Here is a 21502-nt window from a genome sequence, read left to right as displayed (position 1 = left end):
ATCCTCATGCCTCCACAACCAGCAGCAGGACAGTCTACCCAGGCATTCACAAGTATTGTCACCTAGAGGTCCACCAGTGAGGTTAAAATCCATACAGAAGACTAAAGCACTTGCTGCTGGTCACATTAAGTGCACAGGTAAGATGGGAATTAGTTCTCCTTCCCTCACAAAGCTTCCACCAAAGCCCATGCTTTTGGTGCCATCAGCAGCAGCAAGGAAAATAGAAAAAAAAAAAATATTAAAACTAATAGGTGGCTGAAAGAAACTCCATGTAAAAGGAGGCTGGTGTGTTGAAAGACCATGACGTATCTGTAACACAGGCTTTGTATGGGGAAATTTATACATGAGATGTTCAGCATCTAGAAAATGAACAATGTTTCAAAAGGACAGCCCCAATTCCATCACGCTTCTACTACTTGGAAAAGCTTTATAAGGCAGTTTTGAGAGAAGCATTTGTGGGATCAAGCCCCAGGACTTTTTATTAATTAAAGTGTTTAAATAATTGAAATGTGCAGTCTCTTGACTCTCCTTAGCGTGGCTACCTGCTTGAGAGCTGACATAAATTATGGAAAAAAATCATATGCAAGAGGACAGAGTTATCACCTTGAAGAATTTGTAACAGATCAAACAGCTCCATAGCACTGAGAAATGCCAACAGCCCTAAGAAGGACAATGTGATGGGAGGAAGGTGGTGAAATCTCATCTCTGGGGAAGTCAGGAAGCTCGGGAACAGCTGTGTGGTCAAAGCAGCTGCCGAAATGCTGCAAGGATTTAGGAAAATCAGAATTTGCTGGGAATTTTTGACCATTAACAGGATAAAGAAGCATGTGGTGAAACCTGCCAGAGAGGACCCTGTCACTGAGCTCTTATATGGGAAGCTATTAAAGCTAGGTAGTGCTTGAGTTGTCCCAATCCTGTGATACAGCAATGACTCAACTCGACAGGAGACCAGGGGACTGAGCAGTTTGCAGCATTCAGAAATAGCTTCTACCTTAAGAAGAGAGCTTGAGACTGCAGCCTCACAAATGCTGCTTGGAAAGCTGCTCTTGCTGGAGGTGCTCACATCCAGTCCTGCACAAATAAGAGTAACTCCCGGGTCTCTCTCCCTGGTGGGCCCTCCCTACCCCACTGCCTGAAAGCCAAAGGAAAATCCAGTGCAGGGAAGGAAGCATAAGGAACTTGCCTTTTTTTTTTTTTTCAATATTCTAGGGATGGCACAGCACTAATAGGGAACAAAATCTTCTGACGTGGACTGTCCAACCCCACTCGGAGCAAACACTGGAGGAAATCTCTTTAGTCATGAAAATCCCTAATATTTTAGAGATTTTTCAGAAGTCACAGGCTATTTTTGAGGGACTTCAAACCCTTTAAAGGGATCTGATTTTCAGAAGGTCCAGTGAAAAACGGCCAATGTTAAAAGGCTTTGGGCTGAGTGCCCCATTCAAGTATCGGCCATATCAGCAAAAGATGCTATTAATGCAATCTCATGGTCTGTTCCACATACATCACACACACCAGAGCAACGAAATCAATACAATACAGAAACCTATGTCCTGACAAAGTGTCTCCATGGGATGTAGTACAAACCTGGCCCTCATATGGTGTCAAAGCAGGAAGAAATATCAGTACAGGTAACAATCTCTTGTGAAATAATAAATACAGAAGGTGGGGTTTTTTTTGTTTGTTCAGGGTTTTTTTTGTTGTTGTTTTTACTCATGACAGCATTTGTTAAAAATATTACATCTGCTTTTGAGAAGGTAATATCCTCTCTGTATAATATGGAAAAATAAACTCTACAGGACACACAACAGATACCCCCAGCTGGCACAGAGCTGCTCCAAGAGATTAGATCCACAGACTCATTAACGCAGAGGGCTGGTTTTGCCTTCCTTGTCCCCCAACTCTTAAAACATTGTGTTGTAGGAATGGTAAAAGACAAGAATACATAAAAACAGTAAAATGTTTATTTTCTTAGAAAAAAAGAGATTCAAAATGATTGTGATCATACTCCCATTCGTGCTCAGCAAAGCCAATACTGCAAGCTTAGTCCTTGATTAAGATACCTATTAAATGAAATTCTTTTTCCTCTTAAAATACAAATTCCTGCTCCTGCATCACTTCCAGTATTTCAGTGATAACATGCTTTTAATGGATAATAGTTTCTCGGCTTCTTCTCAGCAGAGAAACAAGGCCTGCTGTGGCAAAAACATCCCATCTCCAAAGCTTGAAATCACCAGCATTAATAAGCACTCTGGCCCAAACGCGGACTGACAGACAGCTTAAGGGTGTTTCTTAGATGCTTGAATGTTCACTTATGGAAGCTTTGTATAACACTACCTCATCTGATAGAAAACAGGCCAGAAGCCTCAATAAAATCAACAACGTCTTTTGGATTAACTTTAAGGATTTGCTGCATATCTGGACACAGAAAAAAGTGAGAAGTTGCAACAAGTTTTAACTAGCAGCAACAAAAACAGTTCCTTACGAGTTCTTAGCAATATTCCTCATCTGTTCATTAAGAAACACTGTAACTGAATGGAGCATATAATGTGGAAATGATCTTCTTCTGTTATGTAGTGCTGTTCACTCTAGAAGACTTCCAAAAGGTCTCGACTGGGTTGTAATCTATTTACACAGTAGTATTCCTGGAGTGAGGGGCAGAATTGGCACTATGTGACATCCTCCTCTTCTGAACAATAATCACGACCCTGTAAGGAGAAAAGCCAGACAGTTTGTAAATGACTACTTGAAGACAGGAGTAACATAAATCAAGGGAGCATTTACTAATAATACATATCAGTTCTCTAAATTTAGGAGATTTACGCGGTAGAAACCTTAAAAATAGGGAATGGAGTTTGCACAACTCCTCCAACCTTCCTGAAGGTTTGCATGAAACCAGGACAGGAGACCCTGCCCTTTCTGTCACTATTAATCTCATAAATTTCATCCCCTATATTGAATTCCAGGGGCAGTCCAATAAACTGATTTACAAAACTATTTTATGTAAAGATACGCCTTGATGGACACAACCCTATAGACCTGTTGCAAAAACATAATCTCTGAGGCAAAAGCAATGAAGCATGTAATCTATGAGCAAGACAAGTCAGCTGCTGTGAACGAGAGTACTTCATCTGATAACCTAGCAAGAGTTTAATGTAAGAGCAAAAGATATTATTCGTATTGAAATTACACTTGCACAATGGGGGAAAACAGGCTAACTTTCACAAAACACAGACTTCTTACAGACCAGTCATGTTATGCCTTCCAGCCCATCCCAAACACAAGACTTGCAGCAGCATCTATCTAAGTATTACCCGCAGGAATGTCTGGAGAAGATATGTTCCATGCCTCACTAGCTGCTTCTTGCAAAGCAGCAAGAAGAGGACCCAACAGGACCCACTGTCCTGTTTCTCTACACAGAAACAGATGGAACTGAGCTTTTCAACACACAAGCCACCCAAGATATCCTGCGTAAAACAAGTGCCTCAAACATAGTACCAAAAATCTCAACCTCTGGACTATTTCGCATTGTTCCCATGTGCCAGGTGTACCTGGCATGAGCGCTTGCATGGAAAATCCCAGCAGCTGAGGAAAGGGCTGGCAAAGAAGAAGAAGAAAAGGAGAAACACAAGAGTCTCAGATCTGCAATAAAATGTAAAAGCTCAACAACACCCTGTAAGCAGAAGGGACCAACTCAGCAGTGGTAAAATGGGTGAAGCTCTACTCACTCAAGGAGTGGTACCCAGTTGCCCCACAAATCAACTCCAGTCACTGTCCTGTCTGGAAAGAGACAGGGGAAGGAAAAAAGTAAAAACAGAAAAGCGAGAGATGTTTCTTGATGCAGCTATCAGTTTATCTGGGATGCACAGCTGGGGTACACATCAGGAACAAAGGCTCCAAAATGTCTCTGCAATTAAAATCCCACTGGCGATGCTGGGATTGCACAGCGTGCTTTGCTGGAGGGTCCACACCCAGGAATGTGTGGTGCTTTAACAGCTCTCTGTGGCCCAATACTATTAGTAAAAAGGCTTTCTTAGTATGTTGAAAAAAAACCCCAAGAGACTAATCAGCCCTAATTTCAATTCAGCAATCACTGACCCAGAAAGAAAGGAAAAAACCCCCCATTTTTTTAAAGTAAAAAATTTGATTCAGAAAGAAGGAATGCTGAAATACTTTGCAGCAAAGCCCAAATCCATTGGTTTTCTCCATGCCAGGGACCACAATGCATTTGGACCAACCCATGAGACTAAGCTGGTGGTGATGAAGGGTTTGTGCAACATGCTTCAGAGCTGTAAAAGCCACCAGTAGCGAATGATGACTGAGGCTCAGGGCATTTCCAGGAGACTGATTTACCTGGTTCCCAGGCCTCCTGCTCAAGAGGGAGCCCCGTGGCCCATCATTCCCCACTACACCATGCACCAGTGGCCACCAGTGCTATTAAAAGCTCAAACAAACCCAAAACATGGAAGAAAGCTGTCTTGCATTTTTCCCCTCCCATTCCTCCTGTCGTTCTTCTGCTTCTGAGTCTGCTCTGTGGCAATTAAGTGCATCGCTCCTCAAAAGGATTCCAAGAAACTGCTTAAAAACCAACGTGCTGAAGAAGTCCTTGCCATGGCACGGAAGTACCACCTCTCCCCCACCGCCTGAAGGCTGCCGAGAGGCAGGCTGCTGCTGCCAGACACTTTATTTCCATCTTCACACCAGTGGGGATGGAGACACCTCGGTGTCTTGGAGGTGGCCTTCAAGGCTGCGGCCCTCGGTCACTGGCGGGCGGGGAGCTGCCACCATCCCAACCTTCCCGCCAGCCTGCTCCTTCCCGTGAGCGTGCGTGGGCAGTGACGGCACAGCCGAACGGGGGGAGGAGGGTGAGAACTGCCTGAAATGCCAGGAACACCTCCCACACCTTCCTGCAGTGCAACACGCCGCTCTTCCACCTTCCACCTCTTCCATCTTCCATCCCATCTGAGCCCCCCCCGCACGGACCCGCAACCCCAACCCAACTGGCTTTAATTTGATGCCCAAACTGCGCTAACACCTCGACGGCGAGACGAGGAGCCCCGCTGCAGCCCGAGGCTGCTGTGGTTTTTTGCAGGGAAATGCTCCAGAGCTGGGTTTGCCCTGCCGGTGCACCGGCTGGCGGGAAGGGGGAGGACGCGACAAGGGAGCTGGGGGGACACATCCCGCAAAAGGCTCCCGCGGCCACTCGGCGGCTGGCTGAAGTCTCCACATCCACGGCCCCGCTCCGCCGCAGAGCCGCGCGGAGGAGCGCGCTGCAATGCAGGGGAAGGGACGCATTTGTTACACGCCAAGAATAATGTTGGAGTGAAGGCACGGCGGGCTGTCAGCTTGCATGCAAAATTAGGGGTTTTGCTTTCACTTGGGGTTTATGGCGAGTTAAGAGGATGTTGCTTTTCTTTCCTTGGGAAAAGGAAGGGCCATGTCCACCTTCTTAGTGGCGGGATGCGATACAACCTGCAGGACCACCCTGCTCTGGCAGGTTTGGCTTCGTTTGTTAGGGGTGGGAATCGGCTGTGACAGCAAACACCCCATTTTGCACATACTGCTGCACCCATCCCATCTGTCCTACACCCACTGCCCTGGCTACGCTGCAAAGACCCACACCAACATGCACCCAGTATTTAATTCCAGGACAAAAACGAAGCATGTAGGGCTCAGCCCAGCAAGGTCTGAAGCGTCCTGACCCAGTTCAACGGGGTTAAGCACATACTAGACTTTAAGCACAAGGGAAACAGCATTTAAGCCCTGGAGCAGCTCATGAGCAGAAAGTCAAGCAGGTGCTTTAGCACCTTCTTGAAGGAGGGCTTGTGGTAAGTGAGGTCTCCTTGAAGAAATACATAGCAATGGGTATTTATCCTCCTAAAAAGAGCAGGAGAGGGGGGAAACCATGCTACAAGGAGGACCAAAAAGTTAAAATTCCCCTTTTTTAAAAATTTTTCTCTAAAGCTTATTCCCTAATTGAATTTTTATCAGTAATAACAAGGTCAGTGTTCCTCAGGAAGATCAGAAGAAGAAGAAGCTGCCTTCCCTGCCGCATTGTAAATCCAACACACGGGTTTCTCGTTGGTGCTCCTTGGGCAGAAAGGCAGGAGAGGTCTCTACCTCCCCATCGGCAGAGGACGAAGGCTGCTTTGGTCCTGCTAAGCACCATGGCCCCAATCCAGTAAAATACTTAAAAATGTCAATTTTTGACCCCTTGGTTGTTTCAGAGGATGCTGGAGGAGATGATACCTCAAGTGGCTGCACCGGTGATCAGTGAGAGGCCTGCTGTGCTTGAGATGAGGAATTATCCTGGTGGGGCTGGGCAAAACCTCACTTGAAATGGTGAGCTAACAGCTTGCAAAGCTGATAAAGTCTTCTGAAGAAACCTCACTGACCACGTGAAGCAGCAGTCAGAAGACGAGCTCTATGACGTGCGTAGAGGAGCTCCGGTAGCATCTGAGTGCAGACCGAAGTGATGGTGGTTTTTTTGGGGGAGCAGATGTGTGTCAGGAAGGAAAAGAAGAAAGCAGAGAAGATGACACCCCCCCACAATTAGAGCAGCATCGTGGCTGAAAAATGAGAGTGCAGGATTGCCGGCCAAACTCTGTCCCTGCTGCCCAGGGGAGCAGGCTCCCATGTCCAGAGGAGCCACAGGCCCAGCGCATGCAGCTGGTAACAGGTATGTATGGGCCATCCTTTCATAGCTCTTAACAGCACGGGCTATTAAATAAGTTTTAATGACTGAGGGTGTAAATGTACTACACCGAGGAAGATGAGAAGGGGAACACGCACACCCAAGTCCAGGTAATTCCCGAGAAATCCTGTCTTCCTCCCCTGCAGTTTCAAAATCCAACTTACAACTTTTGTAGATGTCCACAGAAATGCCTTAACACAAGTGTGTGAATATAAGATAATTTTTAAAAAGCCTTATGTTCCTTTCCTGCTGCTTGCACCCAAACCAGAAGGGCTCATTCCCCTGCTCTCTCCCCTCGCTGCATCTAGAAAGCGCTGTCATCCTGATGCCCCTACCAGTGCATGCATCACAGCGGATGATATCGTTTTAGAGAAAAAAAAGAAAAAGAAAAAAAAACCACAGGAAAAGCCCTTTTCCCCATTGTTGCAGTGACAGGCCAATAAACAAAACCCCATGCCACCCGAATGCAGAAGCCTTCCTGGTTCAATAGCCTTTTGTGCAGCTGGCAGCCTTGCCGAGGGAGAGAAGGCAGCTAAGGAGATGCTTCTTCCGCCACGGCTCTGCAGCTTGGCACCAGTATCCTCGTGCTGTGGCCCTGGCGAGGAGAGGAGGAAGAGCAGGCTGGATGGCCTGGGAGAGGGAAATGAGCTGCACCAAGCAGCCCTTTCTTCTGCGGCGGCTGAAAGAGCTTGTGGGACACAGTGGTCCCTTTCAGAGGAGATGGCCAGCACTGGGAAACGTTAGCCTGGCTCTGCGGTGGGAACCCTTTTCATCAATCTGGTTTTGTTTACAGTGCTCGCAGAAAGAATGGGAAGAAAATACCAGGAGGTGGCACTAAATAATTGTATACTGTGCTCATTTTTGTCCGTTTCTTATTTTGCTAGAGAAAAATCAAGAGAGTCATTAAGAACAATCTATTTTGCTAATGAGTTTTAGCTTAATAATTCTGTCCTTGCATACATTTTGGTTAGCACCCCACCCCTATTTCTAACGGCACTCTTTAAATACGATACAAGGAGCTGCATTGTGTCTTCCCCCTGTGTTTCATGCCCAGTTTTACTAATGAGGGGATGGAGCGAGTTGCTGCCAGGCATCTCTCCCATGGCCTCCAACAACAAACCAGTAGCCTCCAACCCAGCTCCCAGCAGCCAGGTGTGCGGATCGGCAGAGAAACCCCTGCAAACCCGCCCTGGCACAGGTGTTCAAGACCAAGTTATCTCTCGACCCAAAGCGACATCCCCTGTGGAAGCAGAAACACGTTGGCCTGGGCTCAGGGTATCCACTGGCTGCATGAGAGTTCATAGCAAGACATCTTCATGTGCTATGACATTTTTTGAATCTCATTTTCTTCCATGAACATGTTTGCATTTTTTAATAAACCACTGTAGCCATGTAGGAAACAGCTTATGATGATGGGACTGGCGATGATTTCCTCTGGTACAGCTTACCTGGATTATTTTGGGGTGTTTTTTTTTACACTACAAAGCCAGAGATGCTTCTTTTCTGAGGGTATAATCCCCAGATATAATCCTAGAACTTGCTTGTCAGCTGTTCAATTATACCTCAGCCTTGGTAGTTTTACCTACAAAAAACTGTAGACAGCAGCCTACACACTGTGCCACAGCCTACAGTAATAAAATATCCTTAAAGGAGATAATTTCTGATGATCATTTTACTGCTCCGTATGTAGGATTCAGAGAAAGCAGCCATTTTTCAGACCATTTTCCATGATAGCCATCATCAAGATGTTTTCGCTAGCAAGCGCTAAATGGGGTAAATTTTCCACATTCAACATTTTATACTTTGCAGCTTTTAATTTTGCTTTTATTTCATGTTTTCAGGGAAGCCTTGGTGGGACAAGGCCCTGTTATGGAGGCACGCACAATCAAATCCAACAGGTGTTAAAGCTCAGACTTATTCTTCAGTAAAAAGTTAGTTAGAACTTGGTAACATTTTGTAAACCACAGGCTCAATGATGTAAAGGGAATTAATACTACACAGCTGACTTAAGAATTCTTAAGATTTAAAGTGATGGCTCCAGAATGCACGTATCACTCACCTAAAAGCTGAGGGCTCTCTCCTTCGAGGAGTCACCTCGGGCAGTGCCCCGACCCGAGGGGGAGTCCCCGACTGCAGACCCGCTGCTCCGAGGAGGACTGGTTCCACCATGTCCTCCGGCGGGACCCCGTTTATACCCCTGCCGAATCTGACCTGTGGTCCTTTAATCCCTATGGGCCAGGAGGGTCACCTCCGTGTACCTGGCATGTCTCGACTGGCCAGTTCAAATTTCAACCTGCAGCCTCCAGGGGTTGGGGGTTTTTTCTCTTCTCCCTGCCTGGAGAAGTTTCGTTTCCTGTTGAGGGGGTGTACTGCCACAGGCCCCCTCAGGTCTGTGGACCTGAGGTTGCAAAGACTGTGCCCAGGATTAATCCTCCGCTCTGAGCCATCCTGTTCAATTAATGGGATTTCTTCTGAGAGGGTAAGGTGGAGTTTGCATGTGGTCCTACACAAGCAAGGTCCAAATAAATTTGAGGTGTAGGGGGGAAAAAAAAAAGACGACTGGAGAAATTTTAGGAGAGACATGCCAATTTGTCTTCTGTGTTTCACAGCAACTCTTTGTGAATCCATATACAATATCTAACTAAATTAGTCCTTGCACTATTAGATTAGAGAAAACATAGGTAACTAATTTATTTGCCTGAATACCAGTACAAACAGCCTCATTTTGCTACAGTTTCTCACTGCAGCCAGCAGAAAACACCAGGTCATGCAGACAGGGATGCTGTTAGTGGGCTGCAATTCTATCTTCTTAATCAGAGATGATATTTAAAAACCAGATTTATCACACCATGATGAGTGCAGCGACTTTCCCTGTCCTGGCTTGGCTGGTGAGACCCATTTCTCCTCTTCTGGGCATCACACAGCAGAGCTCAGATTTATCCAGCGGCTGCTGCGTTTGCTTTAGGAGGAATGTGTCAGTTGCTCTCTGCTTCCTTCTCGGGTTTCCAAGTCATATTTCTGCCTTCATGTCTCAGCTCAAGTTAATCACTCGTACCTCTGACCCATGTCTTTCTAATTTACTCCGGGGGGGTTCTCTCCTGGAGCTTAATTGCTGCTATTACTTGTTGCTCATCCTCTGCTGGAATGTATTTATGTGATTTCAGGCAAGGCCAATTCTCAAAAAATTATGATAATGCTGTCACCAGATGAGCAGCCCCCTTACTGCTGCCTGTCTCTGCTCCATTTTCCTCCTGAACTCTTTGTATGTACGTGCCTTTTTGTCTCCAAATGCAAAGCCCATGACTCTACTCACAGTAACTTCAGTGAGCGTGAAACCCCAAGAGGACTCACTGCAGCTGCTGGCAGACGTCGGGAGCATTTCTGAGCCAGCTTTCGCCACAACTCTCGGGCCTTGTGCTGCTCACAGATGACTTGGTCTTTCCTTTTCCTCTTCTCTCCCTGTGTGGTGCACATCCAGCCTTGGTGTTGCGCCGAAGCTGTGCTCACCCTCTGCCACTACACCAGCACCCCATCATCTGAAAACCATCCCACAGCTGTGCTGAGATTTGTTCAACCTTTTAACTGCCTGGTTCCTATCTGTCTGGATGCATGCTGCTGTCACAGAAACACCATCACAAGAAGCACTCTGTGGTCTGTCATATACATATGACACATACGTATGAATATAACTACTGTTTCCTGTGCTGTCCACTGCTTAACTCTACCCAGTTATTCCCAACATCCCACATAACTTTGCATCTCTGGCTTCTCATCAGGTTTTGGGGTGGTTTTTAGCTCAAATTCTGGTGCCTCTGAAATGACTTGGTTGACTCTAGCAGAACCAACATCTAACCCTCCGTGCGAGGCTGACTTTTACATTCTCAGTCAGTCCTACCTCAGCATTCAGTGCTGAGCCTTCGTTTCAGTATTTCTTCCTTCCAACAAACCCTATGAATTGAATTACCATCATCACACGCAGTTCCCATACATGCAAGTTCAGCTCTAGCTCTCCGAGCAGGGACAGACACCCATGCAGAGAGAGGAACAGATGCCTCCCTCTGAATGCCTCACAGTGTTTTGACACCTAATTTTGGTAGCTGGAAGCTCCATGTGTTGGGGTTGACATTCTGGTTTTTACCTTTGGGTGGCATTTGCAAAGGCGGTTCAGCTTCGTACAGGCAGCCACGAACACAGGTGTGTGTTGGGTACAGACAGGGGCTAGACTTTCAGAGAAATTCTCCAGACCATTTCATTAAGGCTTTTTTGATGTCTAGGATTTGTAAATACTTCATATTTTCAATTGCTAAAACATCAGCCTGTGTTCTTTCCATTTCACGCTTTGATTACAGAAATTTTATTTCAGCTGACCTTCTGTTCACTTAATCGTTTTGCTGAGTCCAAAATGCCCATTTAATTTTCCTCTTTAATTTGTAGCACACACGTTAGAGTTGTTGTTACTCATTTGTATTAGGTGACCTAATACTCCTTGGGATTTCAACGCAAGTTGAGGGATGTTTTGCTTCTGACTGTAGAGTTTCTGTAGACATAGCCCACGGAGTCAGTGATGGACAGCGTCTCTCCCTTACAGAACCAACGCTACTCATGGCCATGGTTACCACGTGAACATTATACAGCATGTTTTGGGACCTCATCAACCATAGGCAACGCCCCTCCCCCTTTTGCAGACTATTTCAGCCGTAACTGGTGAGCTGCTCAGTGATACAATTCTTTCAATTGTTCTGACTGCTGTCCTCCATTTCCCTGTAGAAGGGACTCAAAATGTTATTTAGGGATCAAACAAAACCCCTTATATTTTCCAGTCTTTTTGGCACTTGTGGTGGATACCTAGAAAAACAATGTATTGTGGGCAAAGATTAATTAAAAAACCCCAAACTTCTCTTAGGAAGACTATTTCCTCAGGCACAGGAGGTCCCCAGAGAAAGCAAATCCCATGTTCAGCTGCGCATTTACTCCTGCCAATCCCATCAACTGTCAGCAGCTTGAAATGCACGGGAGCCGTCTTTCTCTCTTTGTCAGATAAAATTGTGTATTTCCTCTAAATAGGCAATCTCCTGATCCAGAAGATAAATTAGTACAAGAGCCCTGGAGAACATCGGAGCCCCTGCAAGCATCTGAGAGCATGGCCCAAACAGCGAGGAAACAAGGTCAACTGCGTCTCAATGTGGCAGCTGGTGAATGAATGGTATTACTATCCTGAAACAAATCTCAAAACCAAAAACTAACCTCAATTCATTAGATACAGCTACCTGAGGGTCTGGTATGTAGATAAGACAGATCTTCAGAAAATCCATTTCACTGGAGATTCTGTGTTTGACATTATGGAAGGTGATGATGTCCAGGAAAAGCTTCTAAATATTTATAGGGTGAATGCATTTATTCAAAGGAGATGTAGCTTATTACAAATATGTAGAAATTCTACTTTTAAATGCATACTGGTTAAGTAAAATCTTACTCCTGTGAAATACTAGTATAGAAATACTCGTCTCAGGAATCTACAAACTCCTCCCTACTTCTACTCTTCCCCTTCATCAAACTTTTTGCTTTCACGAGGTATTTTTTCTTCAGAGTGGTGTAACAAATTTGTTGCTTGGGACAGATAAGAGATTCACCCGCTGTAGCACTCCAACTCCTAAGACCAGGAGTGTTGGCAAAAATGGCAGAAATTCAGAGTCATCCAAGTAAAAATTTCCCTCCTACTGTGCAACCCAACACTACAATTTGGGAGTACACATTACTTGATTCCAAATGGGGAAGTGAATATTTAATATCAAGTATTAAATAAGATACACCACTCCAAAATATGAAGTGTAAAGAATATATTGGTGAGCAAATATCAGCTCAAGGTATAAGGAAGGGCTGAGATCTAGACTTGATCCAAATAGCCCATTTAATTCCTCAAGTCTCAGTTTCCCATCTATGTTGTGGTACAATTATTCACTACTGGCTCACAAAGCAGCTGGGATTCTCATTTAGAAAACTTGTGAAAGACATGAAAGCTGCTGTCAAGACAATGAGATATGTAAAGAATTATTCACCCTTTTCTTGAAAACATCTCCAGCATCATTATTTTAGTCAGCTTAGGTCTTGAGGCAGGATTATCCATACATACAGCTACACTATCCCTTGGAGCTGGGAGCTATTTTGAAGAGATTCAGCAAGAAATTAGCAGGGTATCCCAGATACTACTGGCATTAAGATTCCAGTTGTCTCCCACGGAGATTAAATGAAAGATCAAATCACTAAGGGCATAAAACCCCACTTTGTTCTTCTCCTTTATCCAGTAGTCCATGTGTATCCTGAAAGTTTGAGTTAATTTGCCATTCATCCTAGACTGGTGATGCTTCCACAAAACAAAGGATTCTCTCCAGTATCTTCTGCAACCTCTTTACCTTTTTGGTCTTCTTTGCACTTGAACTATCTAACCAATGAGCAGTAAAGGGGATCTCAGACCAGAGTCCCTCCAAGTACTGGAGAACATGGAGCGCTGCAACAGTGGCTGGTTGTGCTCTCCATGGAGCCAGGAAACCTGTGTGTCCACCCCCTGGGTGAAAATGTAAATTTCCTTTATTTTGTCTTACCTTTTCAATTTTTTCATCAAGCATTCTGAAGAATTCTTGTTGGCTTTCAGAGATGTGCATGCTGAAAGGCAAAGGAAGAGTATCAGTACCAACAGGATTTCTTCCATTTTAAAAGACTGACGCTGCAGTCCAGGGTTGTTGAGGGACTCAATTGTAAGCTTGCACCACTGCAAAAAATAAATCACTTTACGCTTTCGTCTACAATGATAATTTTTTAATCTTTTTTTTCCCTTTTTTTGGTTTGCCCACAGAAAAATTATTGCATTTAGTTCTGTGTAAGCGTGCTACGCTTGGGATGGTAACCAGGACCCACATGCATCCAGAGGAGACTACTCCCTTTTCCAGGCAGGTTGCAGAAACTTAATAGCCCACTACCTTTCCTTGGGACAGTGAGAGCCCTTTCTGTGTCAAGACAGAAGGTCTTCTAAGACTGCCAACCTCACCACCGCAAAATGAGATGTCTACAATGTGAGGTTAAAGCCTCATGCTGGAAGACCTGTGTACCCTGCTACAGCTGGGCTCTGCACTCAACACCCAGGAACTTCTACAAGCCCAGGCTGGTCCTTCCTCTCCCAGAGAGGTGGTCCTTACTGCTCCCTGAATGGACCCAGCAGATTAGTCACTTCAATTAATTCTGCAGCACCAAGACGCTCAGGGTTAGTGGTATGATTTTGCATTACTGAAGAGGGCTGGAAAATACTCTTTTTTGTTGTCTGTAAAACACTGGCAGTGGGACAAGACAACAGGCCCTTCCCCAGGGGGACCAAATACAGGAAGGTCAGACGCAAAGGAAGGGACAAGGAGACAAAGATGAGGATGCGTGGCAGACAGTATTTGGGGTGTGTCTGCTTTATTTATGTTAGGGGGTGGTGAGAGCCTCCTTCCTGAAATAATGATATCCCTCCAGGAAGGTGAAGCTGGAGCATCCTCTGGACCTGCAGCAGGGAGGAGCGCCTGGGCCCGCGGGGGGCTGGAGAAAAGCACCAGGGACTAAATGCAAGACAAAAAAAGATGTGAAAAAGGAAGGATGGGAGACTGGTGCCAGTGTCCACAGTAATGCCACATGGTTAGAAGGACAGGTCTCAGAGATTTTCTCTGACAGTAAAAGCTGGTTCAGCCTGCTGAATTCCCACCCCAGTCCCCTCTTCCTCAGCATGATCCTTTCAGCTATAATGAGTTAATACTTCTCCCAAGTGCCCAACAACACCCTGCGCTTCCCTACAAAGCTCAGCATTCATACTTCACTTGCTATTGGGATGAATGTATACAATGATTTGCTTATGCTGGACATAAATGAAGGCTCAGTTCAGAAGAGGTCTCAGAAGTGGCATTAAAACCTAAAGCTGGTAATTTAGGAGAGGAAACAATTCACCTTTCAGTGGCTGTGGTAGTTTCTGTCCCCAGCTGTCTGTCTGTCCCTCAGGTTCCCACCTCCACCTGAGATGGGGAAAAAATATTTGTGTGGGGCAGCTGACCCTGTCACCTGCATATTCAGGTGTCTTGGAGAGGAGCTTTAGGGAAGTACAGCCCTTTCTGGGTAGGTAAGCACTAGAAAGATATTCTTGCCTTTGCAACATTATAGATCCAGTTTCTAATAAAATGAGATGATACTGTAATGACTCACCCCAACCATAATTTATAAGAAAACTAAATGAAGGGGAGCAAAAAATGGAGTATTGTGTTGCCATATACATGAAAAGTCCCAGAGGAGGTCCTAAAGCCCTTGCAGGCCATGATCTTCAGAAAAGTTTGGCTGGGCAGTAAAACTGCCCAGCAATTTAGAGATGGAACACACACACACAAATGCTGACACTGTGTATTCTGAGGAGCTGTGTAAAATTGTAAAATCCATGGCAGGGCAGGGAACTGACAGTGTTAATGAACAACTGGAAGAGTCAGAAAACCACCAAATCTAAGCAGAGTTCTTGGGTATCCCTCCAGAAAAAAGCTTTCCCCAAACAGAAACATGGATTTAATTTTCCTTGTAAGAAGCACATCAGAAGGCATGAGAATGCATTTTTAGATCTTTCATGGCAGGCCAATGAAACACATTTTGCCAAAAGATAGGATTTATCCCCAGTACCAGTGCAGACTGAGTGATGAACATCCATTCATCAGCAGACATGCAGCTCTGCCGAGAAGGACTTGGGGACGCTCGTGGGTGACAAGTTGGACATGAGCTGGCAATGTGTGCTCGCAGCCCAGAAAGCCAATCATGTCCTGGGTGCATCACCAGCAGCGTGGCCAGCAGGTCCAGGGAGGGGATGCTCCCCTCCACTCCGCTCTTGCGAGACCCCACCTGGAGTACTGCATCCAGCTGTGGTGTCCCCCAGCACAAGACAGACATCGACCTGTTAGAACAGGTCCAGAGGAGGCCATGGAAATGGTCAGAGGGCTGGAACACCTCTCCTGTGCAGAAAGGCTGAGAGAGTTGGGGTTGTTCAATGCGGAGAAGAGGAGGCTCCAGGGAGACCTTACTGCAGCATTTCAATATATTAAGAGGGCTTATAAGAAACATGGAGACTTATTAGCAAGCCCCGTAGTGACAGGACAAGGGGCAACAGTTTTAACTGAAAGAAGGTGGGTTTAAAATAGACACAAGGAAGAAATTTTTTATGATGAGGGTGGTGAGACACTGGAAGAGGTTGCCCAGAAAAGCTGTGGATGCCCCATCATTGGAAGTGTTAAAGGTCAGGTTGGACGGGGCTTTTGAGCAACCAGATCTAGTGAAAGATGTCCCGGCTCATGTAGGGGGTTGGAACTAGATGATCTTTAAAGGTCCCTTCCAACTCAAACCATTCTGTGAGTCTGTGATTTAGCAGGGTAAAAATGGTATGAAATACCACTTCTTTCATTTTATGCTTCTGGCTGCCGTTACTCCGTGAGTTATGAACATTTCTCAGTGTACCTGATGGGGCATACTTGATCAGGTAGCTGGTTAAAGATGTCAGTGGAGTGAGTTCTGAGGATTACCAACAGAGCAAGTGCCCAAGAGGTCGGGGCAGGGTGCAGTGATGAAGCCCCATGAAGGTATGGCAGGTACCAGGACTCAGTGTAAAGAGGAAGGACCAACACCTTGGCCTCTGTCAAAGACCCCCATAAATCTACTGCTGGCTCCCTGTGTATCCTGTTTTTAGAGTACAGGGCTCTAGACATACAAGTCTAAATCCTCCTACAAATGGGAAAAGCCCTCACAATCTTACTTTTACAGCCAACGTATTAAAACTCCATTGTAAATGAACTTATAATTTGGTACATTGTCCATGCTTTGTTTTGAAATAAACCAGTTCTACAAGAACAGTCCTACAAGATGCATCTAATGATTAACCTATTCATTTCTGCTCTTCTAGCTGAGTAGCACTTTTCCACCCAATGCCACCCATCCTTGCAGTCAGAACTGTCATGGTTTTTAGATGATAAACCTTAAAAAAAAAAATTGCACATAACAGGCATTTGCTGACTTGGTGATTAGCAACTCAAACACATGTAGCCACTTTATAAACAGAAATCTATTGGTAGGTTGGGTAAACTGCAGAGGCGTGGCAAATAGCAGAGGTTTTACCCAACAACCTAATGTTACATTCTGTAACTCTCTGAGAAGTTTCCTTACTTTTGCAGGACTGTGATAGAAACATTTACCTCTGCCAATGCAATGTCTTTAGGCTTTTTGGTGAATGAAGGTCAGCTCTGATTTCTGCAGGGACTTTTAAAAATCAGAGTTTGATGAAAGAATGGACAGAGTTCCTCTGCCTTGGATGCACCAGAAGAGATGACCCGTCAAAAGAAATAGTCCTTTTTTAACCCAGGTTGAGTAGCCTCCTGTTAGAGCATCTTAAATACATCTCTGACCCTGCTGGGAAGGACCAAGTTACAATAATGAAGCACAGCTTTGCTGAAGCGTGATTTTACCTCCACCTCCCTACTGTGAATTTCTTTGCAATTACATCTGAAGCACTCAATTTTTCCTTTTGAAAGGAGGCTGAATTATACTGTCAGTTCATTAGGAAATAACTAAAGTTTCCAGACTTGAAACCGTGTACAACGCACTTGGTATGCAGCAAGTTTAAGTTAATAAGTGCCCCGAAGGCATGGCATAAAGAACAGCATTTCCGCTACTGTTCATAATCCAGCAGCAGAGCTTTATCACTTCTTCATTATGAACCTGATACACGGCTACATGTAATCTGTTATTTTCAATCCAATTAGTGATTAAAATGTAACAGTGATTTAGATAAGAAAAGAGTTACTAATATCAATAACTAGCTCTGTAACAGGAGTTAAATATTTCATGGCATATGTTAACGCTGACTGATCTCAGCCAGGGTATGGGCACAGAACTGTGAGCGAAGGATGGAGAAACTCTCAGCTACAAAACAACCCTGATTTTAAGAATCAACTTGACCATTTTAAATGGAAGAAGTTTACCATTCCTAATCCCAGGCAGTATAGCTGCTAACCTAAGTCAAGAGCTAGCAAAAACTTCCCTGGGAACTTAACCAATAGCATTTAGGAACACTAGTGCATATATAATTTTGTTTATGTGTAAGCTGTATAGAAAGCTGAGAAATAACACAGTATGGTACTCCTATAAGGCACAGCAAGATGCATCTCACACATTTTAAGTCCTGCATCTTAGCTGTGCAAAGGAGAGGATGCTTCAGGGATGCTGGCACAAGCACTGCCCAGCTGTGTTGTTGGTCTCAGGACACAGGTGACTTTACCTATTTTATTTAAATTGAACATGGTTTTAGGGCTGCTGGAACAACCAATTGATTTTTGCTAGGCAATAACTGGGAATCTCATGGATACAGCTTAATCCTGTGTTTATTTGTATTATGATTTAAAAAAAAAATATAGAACTTACTTTGCTCTGGGTTGATGTACTAATCCTGGGATCTCTTTATTAGATTTAAGTCTTACATTTGAACTGGCACTTTTTTCCTGAAACACACAAAAAACACACAACAGAGATACCATCAGTATCTATGAAGCACACAAAGCATGATAGGCATTTGTCATCATGGTGTTACACTGTGCTGGGTTCGGGCTCTTCTACCTGTACAACTGAATGAGAAAAGCTCATAAAAAACAAAATTAAAGGCAACACAATTGATGCAATGATCCCAGGCAGGCAATTTTTAAATGTCTTGGGCGCAGTGGCCTGGGGGATTGCCTCTGGGTCACCGGGCGAAATCTGGCTGGGATGCGTAGCGATCAAACACCATGCTGGCTAATAACTCTCCAGCAGTCTATGGAAAACAAGGTGTGCAGCTGCGGCTTGGCTCCTTGTAGAGTTGTATTGATAATAACACCAACTGGCACCTTTAATAGAACAAGGCAAAGCATTGAAAAGGCAGAGCCCCAGAGTCACCCCAGACCTGTAGGTTTGCTCAGAACAGAGGTAAAAAACATTGGCATCATGTGGAAAACTGTATGTGAGAGAAAGCACAGATTAAACGTGCCAGTGAGAAGAGCAGCAATGGCAGACTTGACCTGCTCAACCAGAATTGGACACAAGGGGCCCAAGGAAGCAAACCAGAATACGTTTATAGACAAGAACACAACCATGTCCTCCACAGAGGACCAGAGCCATTAAAAACATCTTAAAAAATGACATGGGGAGGGAAAAGAGTTTAGCTGAGAGCCAGCAATTCAAGGTAACATCTTGTCCTCGTGCCAAGAGCTTCTGTAAACCAAAGCTTAGTGTAAACACATACTTATTGTCTGCAAAAACCTGGAGAAGGGTAAGGCCCCTTCCAGATCTTCCCAGTGCTGCGTGTTAGGGAAAGCTGCTGGTGCAGATGGGAGAGCTGAGTCAAATCTTACCACTCACCCGCTCCACAAACCCATCTGAATTTCTTGGGCACATCATGCCCATGACAATTAAGAAATGTAAACCCAAGAATTAGTGCTTTTGTGGGCAATTTTGGTGGTTTTGTTTTGTCTTATTTAGTCTTTGAATGTCTGAATCACACAACATGATTTTTAAGAGGGCTACTAAATCACTGAATTTAAAAAAAAAATGAGGCTGTCTAGCAGTTAATATTTTAATGAATAATTCTACAAGGGCTGTAAACATCAACTGCTTCAGTATATTTAACACTGTTTAATGCATATCTTCTAATCCTCCTAAACAGAGAACGGTGTCTTGCATGAAAATAACAGTGAAAGAGAAAGAAGCCTTTCTTCCAAGCCTTAATAAACGTCTCTCTATGTTTGTTACACCCCACCAGCCACTGCCATCCCATGATGTCAAGTCAAAGCAGCAGAACCGAAGACAAAACCACTTGTTTTCAAAGTATCTTCTAATTTTAAGTGTTAACTGGGGATGACTATGTATGTGCATGTTGCGTGTGTGGTGAACATGGATGTACGTAGTCATACAACTCATATGAGTTGTCAAGCAAACTCATACATCCATCAAGTAAACTAAAAAGGGAGGGACAGATGTCATAGAGAAGACATCAAACCCAGAAATGAGCTAAATCCCGACCTCATGCACCGGGGGAAACTTCATCCTCAAATCTGCTCCACCAGTTTCATTTGCCACAACGCAGAGGCAGAGACTGGGCATGGTCCACACTGTACATCTCGGATGGCACATCTGGATGGTCCAGCAGTAGGCACGTTCTGCAGCTGTAGCACTTCCTGCCCACCTACCGCAACACAAGGTGAATTTTGGGCTATCTTCTGTCCCTGCATACTGTCACGCTGGAGGCACAGACCTTTCCCCACCAAAAAACTGCTGTGAATCCATTGCCTCAATTAAAAGGGAAGGGAAGCTCTAATTTACAGCTCCTGCGTCGGGAGTTGTGATAAATCAAGGCAGTGCAAACCCGGCTTCCCACACCTCCACTTGTGGTTTGGCGTCAGTGCAGCCCTATCAGTAGCTGGAATCAGCACAAATCCCAGCCTAAAGAAACTTCAGTCACTGAGCAATATTCCGAATATTAACTGACTCACACAGGAAGACGGAAATATAATTCCAGTTCACTTAACTTCAAGATCCCAAAATTTACTCTTTCCCTCCTGTTGCTTCTGATAATTAACACACCTCAATTACCTATTACTTACAATTCTTCTACTTAATCAGAGTATGCCACCTTCTCCATCTGTTGCTCAGCAGGAACAAACAGAAAAAGAGAGTTAAGAGAAAAATAAAATCCAACCAGGCCTTGAATTGGCTTGTTGCTTTGTTTATAGCTATTATTTACGGCAGTGATATTTCATTACACTGACCGAAACACTGGTTTTGATAGAAAGAGATATTAAAAAATAATTCCTCTAAATACAAACAAGTAGAATATTTTTTTCCATCACTTTGAAGACAAACTGATTCGTCAGAAATTAAGTTTTGATTCTAACAGTGAGCTTACAAAGAAACCTGAAATGCTTTAATGTAGTCAGATTGCTCTTCCGGGCTGACTTGACTTTGGTTGAAGTGTCACTTCTGTCAGTCTAACCTCATTTTCTCCCTTATTTAAGATTAAATAAATTACCATGCATCAGCAGAACTGCAACTCATTTTAGAGTCCTAATCTGTTGCAAACAGAAATTAAGATGCAAAAGTTTGTTTTTAATCTAGCTCTGCTTATAAAGATTATTTAAAGTAAATGCAGTAAATGATGCCTCACACCACAAGCTTAAAAGTAAACCCTCCAGGATGCTGTACTCAGCGGCATTAGCTACTCTATAGTAAAAAGGCAAATAGTGGACATTTTACTTCACATTATTTTGCAATTAATCATTATCAAGGTAAATCTGTCATCCAATCAAGGTGATTTCATTTGATAGATTCGTTAATTATTGTTAATTCCTCCATAAAGGATGCACTGTATTCAGAATTTCAGGGCATTAACAGATGGTGGTGACTCTGCTGCCAGATGCTATTAACACAGCAACAGCCACTACTGCCATTATAATTAAATATCTGTCAACATTTCCCTTGATGCTTCCCCTCTTACAAACCCATTTCTAGAGACATGTGAACTTCATTTGAAGTCTTGCTGCTTCTTCTTAAGAGTGCCACAGATGGACTCAGGTAAGCTGCTAACAGTCCTTCCTTTCAACTCTCTTTACATTCACAGCTTACTAGAGAAGGGCTGATTTTTAAGAGATGCTTCCATAAGTGCTAACATATTTTATGGCAAAAATATACATTATTTTATCAATTTTTTTAACTGATTCAATTGGACAGGAAGAAATCAAT

The 21502-nt window shown here is 44.2% G+C and overlaps 1 protein-coding gene across 1 annotated transcript in view; it reads right to left on the bottom strand.

Moving 5' to 3' along the window:
- Nucleotides 1-1942: 1942 nt before the first annotated feature.
- The window catches only part of LOC104840016 (chromosome unknown open reading frame, human C1orf21), a 78157-nt gene continuing 58597 nt past the window's right edge, over nt 1943-21502 (bottom strand). The window contains exons 3-5 of the mRNA XM_010580690.1: nt 18158-18234; nt 13294-13354; nt 1943-2708 (exon numbers count right to left, since the gene is read on the bottom strand). Of these exons, the coding sequence (XP_010578992.1) occupies nt 2670-2708; nt 13294-13354; nt 18158-18234 (177 nt within the window). The 3' untranslated portion in view covers nt 1943-2669. The remainder of the gene's footprint in view (nt 2709-13293; nt 13355-18157; nt 18235-21502) is intronic.

This window comes from Haliaeetus leucocephalus, unplaced genomic scaffold (assembly GCF_000737465.1).
Source record: "Haliaeetus leucocephalus isolate CR32 unplaced genomic scaffold, Haliaeetus_leucocephalus-4.0 Scaffold730, whole genome shotgun sequence".
NCBI lineage: Eukaryota > Metazoa > Chordata > Aves > Accipitriformes > Accipitridae > Haliaeetus > Haliaeetus leucocephalus.
Note: the sequence above shows the minus strand (reverse complement) of the source record. Positions and strands in the feature narration are given on the sequence as shown.